The following is a 14,525-nucleotide window of genomic DNA, read 5'->3' as shown; positions in this document are numbered from 1 at the left end:
GGGGGGCTGGAGTCTATCCCAGCTGACTCAGGGTGAAGGCAGGTTCACCTGGACAGGTAACCAGTCTATCACAGGGCTACACTTAGAGACAGAACTAAACTGCTCAATCTGTTATTAAGCACAAAGGAGACTCTATTGCAACAACTTCCCTCTGCTCTCTGGTTGCATTCAAATAAAGCACTTGCAATGTTAAGTCACAGGATGTCACACAATGAGCTGTATCTCTTGGCTTGGCTTAGCTCACCTTTCTTTAGGGTCGTCTCATGAACCATTTACCATTACCTCTTCACTGATCCCTCAGAATCAGCTGATTTTTAAAAATTTATTTGTATATGCCTATATTGGAATATGAGTTTGATACAAAAGGAACAGTTACTAGAAGATGAGCCTTGTGTCAAATAATTGTAACGAATCTGACGAACCATCTCTCCCACGTGGTGATATGAGCCTTCAAAGTTTACCCGATATGCCCCCTTTAAAGTTTACTCTGGTGAATTATGTGAAAACGGACAACAAATCCATTGTACCAGGATTCTAGCACGATTCTTGTTTCTTTTACTCTGTTGAAACTATAAAATATCCAAAAACCACTGCACATCATCACAAACACACCATCCCTATTATGAAGCATGGCGGAGGCAGCATCATGTGAAATGAAAGTCTTTCTGGTAGGAACTTTTTTTTTTTTTTTTAGATTTGGCCAATTTCAAATGGAAGGACCCGAGAAGATTTTAAAAGTCCACATTACTGCATTTCTTAAATGTGAAAACAGGTCACATTGTGTCTGTCTGTGACTGTGCATTCCTCATTAGCTGGCATGAACTCTAGAAAAGTTAAATCACACAATAGCCCAGTGTGTAAAGGAAGGAAGTTCAGGCTGACCTGTCAGCTACCAAAGGTAACACAAATTATTTATTTATGCCGTCAAATTAATAATTCACACAGTGCCCATCGCTCACAAGGTTCAATGCAGGTTTGTCGTGTGTTGCCTTCGAGGGAATATTTTACAATAAAACTTGTGTGCTCAGTGTGCTGGTAGAACTGTGCTCTGCTGCTATCAGTGTGTTCAGTCTATTGTGGAACATGATCTAACGGGTCGATCTGCTCTCTGCTCCTGCAGTGCAACAGACTGACGGAGGAGAGGGACGAGGCTGAGAGGCAGCTCAAACACATCAAGAGAGGTGAGTCTCCTCGCAATGTTCAGACTGTCAACACTTTATTTCAACATGTGGTCTGAGGCTAAAGCATGAGGCTGAGGGCAGAAATGGGGCAGACGGTGCATTTATTCACTGCATCCTTTGCCGGACGTCTCTCCCAGCAGCTTTAACAATTACAGAAGGATGACATGTTGTGCTGACATTCATGCTTCCCAGAAGATGGTTAATAGTAACTACTTTGGTGATCCCTTAGTCGTCCTCTTGCATCTCCACAGGGTTAACAACTGTGCTTCTGTCTCCAGAACTATGTAACTGATGCAAATAGGTTTTATACAGACCTTTGTGCTTCTGTAGAGGCTCGTAGGACTGCCACTAAATACTACTTTGATATAAATAAATCTCACAACTGCTTTACAGATTAGTTGATTAATTTAAATTTGAAATTTTCCTTTTTTAAAAAAAGGCCATTTTATTTAACCCTCCAAACCCCTGAGTTGTTTTTGGGGTTGTTTGTGGGCTCATTTTTAACTACAAAAAATAAAGTCCTGCACACAGCATAGCCATGGCTAGAAGCAGAAAGAACTCAAACATGTTCTCCCTGCAGTATATTAAAGTTATAAATGCCATAAATCATAAAAAAAGAAAACACAATAGGTTTGGTTTTTGTTTGTTTTTGGGGTTTTTTTGGGAATATTTTGCAAAAAAAAAGAAAAATCTGAAGTCAAAATGTACAACATTTCCACAGGTGGTACCAACAATAAAAGAAAAATGGCGGCTCTACATATTATAGATATTCTGTCATGTACATTTATTATTTTCCACATCTGTCTACTCTCTTGATCACAGGGTGCAGTTCACCTAAAAAAAGAAAAGAAAACAGAATTTTGCCATGAAGCACTAATTTTTGGGATTTTTACAGAATTTTTTGCAAACAGTTCAATTTCAGAAAAGTTAATGTCTTTAATTTAGATCAAATTTAGATTAGGTTAAGTTAAAAAGTGAATCTGTTCTGCTGCTACGGCTCATTTCCTCTCCAGCGTTGACTCAATGACCCCATTTGCAAAACAGTGAAACAGCAGCAGCATGACTTCAGTGTCCTACATCATGCTGTTGTTGAAACATCGCCCGTCCCTCACTTTATGTGCGCCATCGTTGCTGCAGAGTCTTCTGCATTTGAGTTATTCCATCTCAAACCATCTGTGAAACCATCTCTGATGTGCACTTTTTTAAAATCAGAAACTATGGATACTTAAATCGTATCTGCAAGATTTTATTTTTTTTCTAAACAAATTGTCGGCCAACTTGCAAATTAGATTTGTAGACTATGTTTGCATGACAATATCTAAGGAACTATCAAAGATTAAAGGTTTGTGGTACAACTTGTCATACCTGCTGTATCAGTTATAAAAGTTCAGCCAAAAATACCTTTAATGTTTCATATTAAAACGTATTGTAGGTGTTTTGTTAACGTTGACATTTTAGTTGTGGTCAGTTTGTTGACTGATAGAGGTTTAGATCATCCAGATGAAGCAAACTGGAAAGTCCTCTCAGTCCACACACCCACACTGGTATCCAGATATCTTGTAGACTGACACGTCATCCCGCCTACAACCAGACAGCCGACACCTTCACCTCCTCCCCCCTCACCCTTCACACCTTTCCTCCTCACCTCTGTCGGTGTATCGCTGACACCTTGTCCTCTCAATGGGAGTGTTTGCGGCTGGAGGGGAGGGTGGGGTGAGGCTGTTTCCATGACGACTCCCAGGTTGGTTAACCAAACGTAGGAGAGGGTTTGTGTTTTGGGGAGTTTAACCTCTGATTCTTCACAACGAGGAGCTGAAACGGCAGCTTCGAGTTCTGTGGCTTCTGTGTCTGCCATGACTATTGACAGAGGTAAGAGAGCATGCAGGTGTTATCAATAACCACCAGGTACAGAAGTTAACGAGGATCATAACTGCAGGATGTAGACGTGTGTGGATGTATCTGTTGGTCTAAATGTCTGACTGGTGGAGGATGAATTCAGACTGCAAACTTTTAAACATTCAGCGTATTTCTCTGTAGAAACGTTGTAACGAAAAATTGCTTTTTTTTTTAACTCAGCGATAGTAAAAAAGTAAAGTAAATAAAAATGAAAAAAATTTAAAACACATTTGCTTTCCAAAACAGTCTTCATCTTGGAGCCATTTTGTGTAAGATGATGATGTTCTTACCTTCATGGTGGCATTAGAGCTGTGCAGTCTGTTAGGTGGAGGTCCGTGCTGTCAGTCAGTCCAGTTCTCTGTCTGAGCTGTTATTGTTCAGAATGTAACAGGAGAACCAGGTGGTCTCCATCTGGAGCTTCTCCTCGGCGTGATGTTTCAGCTGCTTTTCAGATGCAGCTCGGTCACAATCTGATGATTGTTTCCTTAAACCACTGAGATAAGTCTGAACCTCCGTCTTACCTGCTCCTGTAGAGGACACTGTGTGGAAGCCGACTTTTAATCCACATGTTTGAGTTTATGTTGAGCTCATCTGTTGTAACTTTGGTTTCATCAAATTAAATTATTTTGTGTTTCCCTTAATTAGTACACAGACCTGTCCAGGTCGTTAAAAATGCAATTTCAAGCATATTTTAGTCCATACTGGTAAAAAAAAGCACCATTCAACTCAGCAAAGGTGGTTGTTTGACCATCTCAGAATCTGTTGAAACTTCACGGACGTCAGACGTCCATATCTCTTGAAGTGTCTGTCTTAGAGTCTTTTTGAATAAATCCTGAATTTAGGAGGTCTTAAGCAAAAAACTCTTGAGTCTTGATTGCCAGAATTTGCTGCATTCTCTCCATTCACCAAAAACTCCTAATCTCCTAAAGATCTGAAGACTGTAGGACGTATACTTCAAGACATATGGACGCCTGAAAGTGGCATCTGGTTTAATTTCCATCTCATGAGAGATTTATTGAAAATTTCTATTGGATAAAAAATTCAGAATCAGAATCTTTGTTGCCAAGTGAGCTTGCACACACAAGGAATTTGGCGTGGTGGATGAGACTGATACATCACATTAACAAGACAGAGTTTTGTTTTTTTTTTGTTTCCCTCCTCAGAATATAAATATAGAATTCAAAAGTATAAAAGCACTATGTAGATCAAAAGTACTGTGACAGCAGAAATAAGCCACATAATAAATTAGGAAACAGTTTGAATACAATGCAGTATTACACATGAAACTGAAGAAGTGCACATAATAGTCGTGCAAGAGGAAGTGCAGCAGGAGTCTTTGGTGATTTACTGACTGTTCATGAGGGATCTGGTCTGAGGGAAGAAGCTGCTCCGATGTTCTGGTGCTTAGAGACCTAAAGCGCCGGCCGGAGGGCAGCTGGTCAGAGAGGTAATGACCTGGGTAGGAGGGGTCGGTTCCTCACTCTGGAGGAGTACCGGTCCTGGAGGGGGGGCAGGGGGGCACCGATGGTCCTCTCAGCAGTCCTGACTGTCCGTTGCAGTCTCCTCATGTCTGGTTTGGTAGCAGAACCGAACCAGACAGTTAAAGATGAGCACAGGACAGACTCAGTGACTGCTGAGTAGAACTGGTTCAGCAGCTCCTGTGGCAGGTTGTTTCTGAGCTCTATAGAGCTTCATCATTAAAATAAGTCACTGACAACGAGTGACAAACAGCTCATTCACATTTTTATTCAACAACTTAAACCTTTTACAGCAAAACTAAACGTCTTTCTTTTTATTAAAAATGATTTAAAATCAAATGAGAGCAGCTCTACATCAGATTCCTCAGTGGTCCACAGCCCCGTGTTCTGTAGATAGTAAAACATAATAAACAAGCTGTAGAACATTTTTTATATCTGTACAAAGCCTTATTTATATGGTATTTTTAATTTAGGTCACTTGTTTCTTCAGTTTCATTTAGTGTGTTGTTTGAATACGTGCACACAGTTTGTGTTACTGTATGAAAAGTCTGAGTGAAATTCACTGTGATGCTCGGGGGCGCCACCTACAGTCTTGCTTTGGGCACCAAACTGGTCAGGGCCGGCCCTGGTCCCTGTCAGCATCCCTGAAAATATTTATTTTTATGAGCGGGAACAAACCCTTTTGTTATAATGTAGCTTATATATATTTTGAAAAAAATGTTGTCCACTGAAGCCGTTCCCCCTAAAAGGTGATGAACCCTTTAAATGTGTGTAATCCCAGCTAACTGGGAAAAGGTTGGTCTTTGACTGTTCAGGCCAAAACGCCGGCCCGCTTCCCTCGTCTGCGCCGTCTGAAGCGCTTGTAGAAGAACCAGGATGTCCAGCGAGATGGTTCAGTTTTCAAGAACTGGCTGAAAAAGATCATTTGTATGTTGCCTGATGTTTAGAAGTTCGACGTACAGAGTGGCTTAAAGCAGAACAAACAAACAAAAGCAACAGCAGCACCAGGGAGCTCCTCACCGAGGCCGCCATCTTGATACATGTAAAATTGTGGCAATTTCATAATACAAAATACAAAATGGAAGATCGAGACAGACTGCTCTAAAACTCAAAAGTAAAGGTAGTGAAATGACCCTGAAAGCAGCCCAACAATCTCAGGTTTAATAAAGAAATTGTCTCCTAAACACAAATTTAAAAAGCGGACTGAAGGCTTTACGAGTGTAACACGAACTTTACAGTCGAATCAGTTTGTCAAGAAAAGGACATTTTAAGGCCTTAAATTCGTGTTATTAGGTTTTAGACTTTATGAGAAATTCTGAAAGAACCAAGCATAGTGTGAACATATCACTCTTTATTTAATTTCTAGTATCTCTGCTTTTGACATATTAGCGAACAACAACTTAAACAATAATTGAAAGTGCTGCCTATTGATTTTCTGTCAGCTGATTAATTAACTAATCCTTTCAGCTGTGGAGGGCCGGTGCTACCTGAGGGCCTCACAAGAAGGATAATGCCACTGTTTTGTAGGAAGAGATAAAGATAAAGACATTGACAACTGATAAATTATTGGGGATGTTTTTTTCTGCTCAGCGCTGGGTGGTCATCAACTAATCATATTTATTGATGTATTTTTGGACAAGCGGACCACATGGGTCGGTTGGATCAGCCTGAAATATGTCAGAGTCTGAGTTGGATTGTTGGTGTTGTGCAGATGTTTATGCTCCCCTGAAGATGAACCCTTGTGATTTTGGTGACTTTTCACAGTTCCTTGCTCTAAATGCTGGTGTTATTTTGGTGATTTTTAGATAATTTTCCAATCTGCGCTGGCGTTTTGGGGTTCAGAGGTTTAAGAAAAGACTCACAGGGGCTGCAGGGGCTTTTAGTCTTATTTAAATTTTCTCCCAGTGAACCCAGGAACAGCAGCTGTTGTGCATCGCTGTAACTAATGGATGTCCAAATAAATTAATAAATTAGCCGGTCTTTGTGGGTGTAGCCGACACTACATGATGCGCAGAAAGGCCAACAAATGATCACAGTCCATTCTTTAGTAAATTATGTTTTTTATGTGAAATGATCCTGCTGAGAGTTTAGAGTGTGTCCAGTGTCATTCTTTGCTAATGGAGTGGACATGTTGTCTTTTATATAGTGCAGTGTGAATTAAAGCTAGTCTATGGTACAGTGTGCTTGGGGCCATTCGGGTAGTTTGGTGTTACATGGGTGGAATCATTCCATGTAATTAACTTGTCTTCTTGGCAATATAACAGCTTAAAATTTTATATATACGTATATACTACAAATGAAGTTTTTTCCTTACTTATGAGATGAAAAATTCAAAGCTCGGACGTCTGACATTCTTCAAAAACATTAATATTTGTGCTTGTATTGGAAAGTTTCAGTGAAATGACATAAAACCGATTCCAAGTGACTGAAACTCCAAATTCAGTGTCGGAAAAGTGTCAAAAACTTGCAAAACTGAACCCACAATCCTCAGCAGAGTCAGCGCAAACGTTGATCCTCCTTTTCATTGCGGGTCCCGTCACTTCATCCGCTCCAGTCTTTCATTCATACACTCATTTATTCATTCACTGCCTCCCCCCAGAGAAGACAGCAGTCGCCCTTGTCATGTTATTCCCATGAATTATTAAAACCTCCTGGCATGAATTATTCAGCAGCAGAAAATGGGGGATAGATGAGTGTGTGCTTGTGTGTGGGAAGGAGTTACCACCCCTACCCGACTCTTCATTCATTGTGGGCCTTTCTACCTGCTACTCCATATTTGATGGCCACGTTTTAATGGCTTTAATGAGAGAGACTTGGCTCGCCTGCAGGTACTTGATTCGAAGCTCGTTTGAATCTCAAAGGCACAGACTGAGCGAGTTCAGCTCAGATTAAGTGACTATAAAATGGTGAAAACATGACCTGACCCTGAGATAACACACTCGCCTCGATGATGGACGACCGCAAACACACTGAGGGAAGTTAGTCTGAAACATATCTGAGCCGATGCTTTTCTTCTTTACCAACAGTGTTCAGGGGACACATTGCCACCGCTGAATAAAATGCATTGCTGTAAGATAGAAAATCTAATTTCCTAGTTTAGATATAACTTTTCAGTTGCAAACATTATTTTGATGGGTTGCGTTGCAGCATAATAATGTGACTTAATATTATTAACTTAATATTGTGTCTAATTTAAATTAAAATTTCCAGGTTAGTTGGTTTAAAACTAAACTGAAGTTGCGGTAGCTTAATGACATTGGCTTAAAAATGTTATTTTTCTTCACTTTGAGCTCACAAACAACCCCTGAAAGTTTTATTCTGGTCAGATTCAATACAATTGAGTTACAGAATTATTTATCTTACAGCTGCTTAGTACATAAATGATGGTTCACTAATTGCATTATTTCAAACAGTGATTTTGATTTGAAATTGATTAATTGTAGCATTAGATGATGTACAAAACCGCTGTTAGATGTGGACGCTTCACTCTGGGAAACATTATGAGGCTTCCAGGGTTTGTTTTTTTCCTTTGCCATCCTGTCCTCTAGATTTCATACGCTTATTTTTGTCGCCTTTCTGATGGGACTCTTTTTGGATCACTTGCATGTTTTTCACTACATACAGTTGGAAAGACTTGTGTATCATGTCAGCACATGGCAACACTGTTGCTTGAAAATGCAAAAGCTTTGCACTGTAGCATTGTCAATATGGGAAGACTTAGCGGACCAATTTTAAGAATGATATCACAAAGTTTGAAGCAATGGCACATGGAAGTGTAATGCCTCAAACAGCCTGTTACCAACAGGTGGCGCTATGACTGTGAGTCAGTGTTACAGTGTGGATGTCTTCAGACATGGACTCTTGTCAATCATGTGTGATTTGGGCCAGATTGGATTATCTGCAGCTGAGATATGAACATTTGAGTTTTGATCGAACTTCGCCCTCTGACGTAAACACACAGTTTTCACCGTGAGTCATCGTCAACATGTGAAGGCCGAGTTCACCAAATGATCAGTGGTCTTACAGTACTACATCAAAGTGTCATTTCCTGTTGCCAGCTAGGTGGCGCTATGACTGTGAATGAATATTGGCATATGGACATTGGCATAGGGCAGCAGTCTGATCAAACATGGAAAGTCTGAGGCAGGTTGGAGCATGTACAGGGTAGTTAGACAGTACTTCCTGTTTCATGGCGAAGGACGGAAAAATCAAGAGGCCGCCATGGCCACGCCCTTTGACTTTTGCAGAAGATTTTCATAACGTTGTACCATCAAGGTGTGCTCTACATGCTAGCTGAGTTTCAGCGCTCTGTGACTCACCCCTGAGGAGGAGTTAGCTCAGGGTGGAGAAACGAACAATCCAAAATGGTGGACTTCCTGTTGGGTTTAGGTCGGGGCCACCACTGTTTTTTTTGTTCATCTGGATGTGCTGCATATGTTCACCAGGTTTCATGGATGTAGGCAAAACGTGCTGGTAGATGTTACAAATTTAAAACTAATGTAGGGGGCGCTATCGAGCCATTTTGCCACACATATGCGCAATGACCAACAAATCTGAAATTTTTTGCCAGTCCTGATGTGTTTGCAAATTTTCGTGAGGATTTGAGCATGTTTAGGTCCTCAAAAATGCAACTGTTTATGGCCATGAAGAAGAAATAATTATCCTTTCAGTTTCAAGAGGATCCTTCACAGTGTTGGCTCGGACCCTAATAAGTTAAATACAGAATGCAAGATAATAAAAACAGCAAAGAATATATAAAAAGTCCCACAAATGTGAGGTGTCCACGTCTTTCCCAGAGCTTCACTGAACATCATCTAAAGCTGCATGCAGCTGCAGGCGGACCGATACCACTCAGCTCCACTAACTGATCGCTTGTAGTGCTGTTATGTTACACAGCCCAGTTATTCAGTCTACTGTACTTAGATAAAAGCCTGTGGCTGCACTTTCCCTGCATTCAAATGCCACTAGATATACTGTAATTACATGCTGAGAGCACACCAAGGACCAACAAGCTGCCAACATGTGACCAGGAAAGTATCGTCTTCTCCGGCAGCTGCAAAGTCGACATGATGCGTCATTATGAGTTTAAAGGGAGACGTTAGCATGTCAGCAACTGATTGTAATGACATGGTTTTAAATTATTTGTGGCTTTGCATCCCGGGTTTTCATTTACATTATTACTGGATGATTATATTTTTAGCTTCCATACCGGCACCATGTGTTTGTTTATTAAATGACACTTCAACTAAAGATTATTTTAGTTATTAAATAATTACTTCATCTATGAAATGGAGAAAAAATAATAAAATGGCAATTTGATAAACTCCTAGAACCCAAAGTGCCATTTTCAAATGTCCAAAATCAAAGATATTCCAATAGTTGGAAACTCTAGCGATTAAATACAGAAGTGGTCGTTATGGTGTTAACCTCCTGGGAAGTGATTTATTGTTGGAGCCCAGCTGATGCCATTTTTTTGGGGTTTCGCCAGAAAAGACAAAGCAATAAATGCTGTAGCGCTGAAATAAGCGCATTAACTGATTGATAATCAATAGACAGAAGCTTAACTCGCAGGAATTGGCATCATTTTTGCAAAATTGCTAAAATTGTTTCCGTTCTCTTGGTTGAAACAACCTGATGACAGAGAAATGGTTTAATGGCACTAATTTCACAAACAGCACCAGTATTTGAGTGTCTGCATTTCAATGAGCATCTATTGACATTCACATCTTTAGTTTAGTTGCACTGTCGTATGTATGCAGCATCACAGCACCGCCGTGAGTACATGTTGGTTTAAAGTCAAATGAAAAGGGAGAACACAATAACATGGAGGAGATTTATAACTAAAAGGTTGAGTAAAAATATACAATATCACCTAAAACATCTCAAACCAGCAGAAGCACAAATTGAACAGAAAAAAATACCCAGAAAAAGATGATTGCAATTATTTCTATGTCAATTACTCATTGATTAAAATCTCATGATTTAGGCAGCATCAGGCAGGAAAGCTTTCAAATTTCTCTAAAAATCAATACTTGCCTGTTATTCCAGTTTTTCACCTTTTTGACTATTGATCAGAAAAAACGACAATTGAATATGTTGACTTTACCCCCTCAGAGTTCAATAACTTCAGTTTATTTAATGAACACACGTTACCTTCATGCTTTAACCATGTTCTGAGTTACAGGAAGAAGTTTTTAATTTGCATTATTTTCATTTTCTGGTCCTCTAGCTTCAGTACGGCAGATCGACGTGACACATGACATTTTCAATTCTGTTAAAAACTACAAATGAATGTAACATTCACTCCAGGTGTCGCACTCTACATCTCATTTATGTTCAAGTTCATTTTTTTCTATCACCAACTTTGAGAATCGGTGTAACGAGACGTGTTTCAGTAGCAAACTGCTGCAGTTCAATGTCTATGACACGAACAAGCATTGGTATCCTGGATTTGCTTTTCTTTTCGGATAATTCGCCAGGAAAAAAAGGTATTTAGGGTAAACTTTCAAGGTTCTTATCACCATGTGGGATAGATGCTTAGTCAGAAAACAAGTAAAAGGTTTCATTTTAATCCCATGTTTTAGTCGTGATTCCTTCTGTGTCAAAATCATTTTCATTTCATCTCTAACATCTTATTTAATAACATATCCCTAATATAGATCATTTTATTTCAAATAACAGCAAATATCTATAAATAATTATATTTTTGCTGATCTGTTAAAGAAAAAATTACTATTCTGTAAAAATGCACATTTGTGATGTCAGCATTCAGTCACTGTGTGAGTGAATACTTTTGTGATTTTACTAACTATAAATAAACAAAACAGATAAAAATCTGTAAAACAAAGTAGATTGTTCAAAAATAATTACGGTTAAACAGTTAAAGCTTTTACATTTGTACTTTTTTTTTACAGTGTGCAGTTGAATCAGTGCCTCGACCAGTAGAAATTGAATTTTAAATGATTACTGCAGGTGAGTCCGCTAACAAAGTCCGTGGTGTGTGTTCGACTAAAGCAGGACTGTGGAGCTCTTCTGGAGCTCACCAGGTCTCTTTTTCTGACCAAAACCCTGAAACACACAACAAATCATTTTTACACTGAGCTCTGAATCTCAGAAGTAGAAGCTCGGAGCAGCACTTGAGAAGGAATTAGTGCTGCTACTGTTCAGAGCTTAAACACCACCGCCATTAACGCTCAAGCTTTATCTGCTGCAACTGCTTTGTATGAAAGGCAGTGACTTTTTTGTGACTCATGTGTCGCAGAGTCCATATATTAACTGTAAAACTTGAGCAGAAGAGCACGTTTTGCAGCTGCAGTCATCAGCTCGTTATAATTCCCTGTCCAGCTTTTTTAGCCATGTTTAAACACTCTGCAGGAGGATTTCCACTTTATCCAACGGATGATGTCCCGGCTGTTGGCTAATCCTCCAAATCGTCTGTTAATAACACGCCAATAAAGGGGCTTTCAGCAGCTGCAGCTCGCTGGCCAAAAACAAAAGCGGTGCTCTGTTTGGTAGCCCGTCAGATTGTTACAGGTTTTAATGTTTATCTGATGAGAGCCTGAACTCAGAAAGACCCACAGCGGAGGCCTGCAGGACAAACTGTGGTTCAACCAAGGTGACGATGAGTTTTTAGAAGTTTATTATTTATTATTATCATTATTATTATTATTACAGCATCAATTCTGATAATCAGTGAACAATTTCATGTTATTTTTAAGATAAGTTTCTCGTATCCTGTGTGCGTTTTAATAATTTTAATTGCACTTTTTTTTTTGGAAAGATTTAGTGTTGTTTTACAGATTGTCCCACTTGTGTTAAGTTACAGATAATAACTATAAAGGGGGAAAACGTATTGAACCAAAAAAACCCCAAAAATGTAAAAATGTCATCCACAATATCCATCCATCATCTAACCACCACGTAATCCTCAGGGTGAAGGCAGGTTCACCTGGACAGGTAACCAGTCTATCACAGGGCTACACTTAGAGACAGACAACCAAGCACACTCACATTCACACCTACGGACAATTTACAATCACCAATTAACCTCAACATGTTTCTGGACTGTGGGAGGAAGCCGGAGAACCCGGAGAGAACCTACGCTACACGGGGAGAACATGGAGACTCCACGCAGAAAGATCCTGGGTGTCCTCACCGGGACGCGAACCAGCGGCCGTCTAGAATAGAATAGAATAGAACTTTATTGATCCCTTTGGTGGAAAGCTCAGGGAAGTTGCTGATCTAGCTGCGAGGCGAGCCACCTCGCAGCCCGTTCATCCACAATATGAATCTGTAATTGACCTTTGACTCTAAAATTATTGTATTTTTCATTATTTCATTATTTTACAAATATTTGCCATACTATGAAAAACACGTGTATGAGGGATTCTAACACGATTTCATGCAAGCAGGATAAATGCATAACTTCATTGAAACGTCACATTTTTTCCCCAAAATTTTCCACGACTTTGACATCCACCATGAAGCTCTGATTATACATTTCCGTGTCAACGTTTTAGAATTGGTAGCTTCATTGTAGAAACATCTATATTTGAAACATCATCTGCTGTCATGGCTCCACCTTTATGTTCTTAATTACCTAAACGTGAACACATTCAGAGTCTTCACTGCATGTGTTGTATGAGCATGGACAGACATGGATGTAAACTGGTTGGTGGAGGCATGCAACTGCAAGATGGTAATTCAAGTTTATTGGATAAAATGCCAAAATGTACAAATTTGACCTTCTCAAATGTGAATACTGAGTGTGAAGTCAACGGTGACATTTAATGCTGCACACAGTCTCTCCCCAATGTTCCCCTGCGATGGCACCAGCTGGCAGGTTCCCTAGAAAAAAAACAGTCAAATAAAAACGGAGCTATGTATAGCAGAGTGCGACCCGCCCTCCGTTGCCTCTGCATCCCGTGCAGCGTCTGACCCACAGAGAGGCAGCCGGAGTGCGGTGCAGCCGAGCGGAGGTCGATGTGCCGTGGCGTGCGGGTCGGAGCGGCGCTTAAAGCGACCCTGAGAGAACGCTGAGGGTTTAAATGAGTCTCTGGCTGGGAGGGAATCACACCACCAAAGCCCATCCAGAAGCATTAAACATTAAATGAGGGATTAAAAATAGATCCAGTGGCCTTCCCTCGTCATCCTCCTCGCTCAGATCATCACTTCTCTCACTCTTGCTTCCTCACCCGCACCCTGAGCCCCTCTGGCTCACAGACAAACATCATCAGGGCTCTCCAATGTCCTGCTGCCATGACATATATGAGGTTGATGTTTGCTGTGATATTGTCTGTAATTGAGAATAGGATTCAGTTCAGTCAGTATATCCTCTTCTCAGATGTTCTTCCTCCATTGCTGCGTCCTTTGAAGGGACCTTTACTGGCTGTAGAAGACTTTCAAAGGCTTTCTGTTTGTCTTTTAAGAAAAACTCTTCTGACTCTCGTCCATGCTGGTAAAGCATTTGCAGGAGCTGTTGCCTAAAATATGCACAATCCAGGTTTTGCTGCTTTCCCTGTGCATTTTCTTTTTTTTTTTTTTTTAATGGACTTGGATCTCCAACAAATGTATCGCTCAGCTTCAAATGTTTAGCTTTAGAAATCAGATCAATATATGGGCAGGCTGCAGCTGGAGTGTGATATCCTGGAGAGAGCCTGCTCTTTAAAAGCATCCCCGAACACAGCTACGCTTTAAACCAGTCGGCCGTGCTTCTGTGTGTTCGTGTGTTCAGACTATTTGTGTTGTGTTCAGGCTGCATCATCAAACACAGAAGCATTTGTCATGTTGCCTGCGAGCTTCACCTGCATGTGAGGCTGAATCGGGGTGAAGTGCAACGAGCTCAGAGCACCTGCAGGCCTCAGGAACACACAGACAGGTTCACTGTTGTCATCGTGATATTATTGTCGAGTTTTTCGTCAGCCAGTTGGAAAAATAGCCTGTAACACTGAGGTTGTCTGATTCTGCTGCA

The 14,525-nt window shown here is 40.4% G+C and overlaps 1 protein-coding gene across 1 annotated transcript in view; it reads left to right on the top strand.

Annotated features, from left to right (window-relative positions):
• The window catches only part of shtn3 (shootin 3), a 47,193-nt gene that overhangs the window by 2,130 nt on the left and 30,538 nt on the right, over nt 1–14,525 (top strand). The window contains exon 2 of the mRNA XM_008286107.1: nt 1,121–1,181. Within this exon, the coding sequence (XP_008284329.1) occupies nt 1,121–1,181 (61 nt within the window). The remainder of the gene's footprint in view (nt 1–1,120; nt 1,182–14,525) is intronic.

This window comes from Stegastes partitus, unplaced genomic scaffold (genome assembly GCF_000690725.1).
Source record: "Stegastes partitus isolate 25-593 unplaced genomic scaffold, Stegastes_partitus-1.0.2 Scaffold432, whole genome shotgun sequence".
Lineage (NCBI taxonomy): Eukaryota > Metazoa > Chordata > Actinopteri > Pomacentridae > Stegastes > Stegastes partitus.
This window is presented reverse-complemented; position numbering and strand designations above follow the sequence as displayed.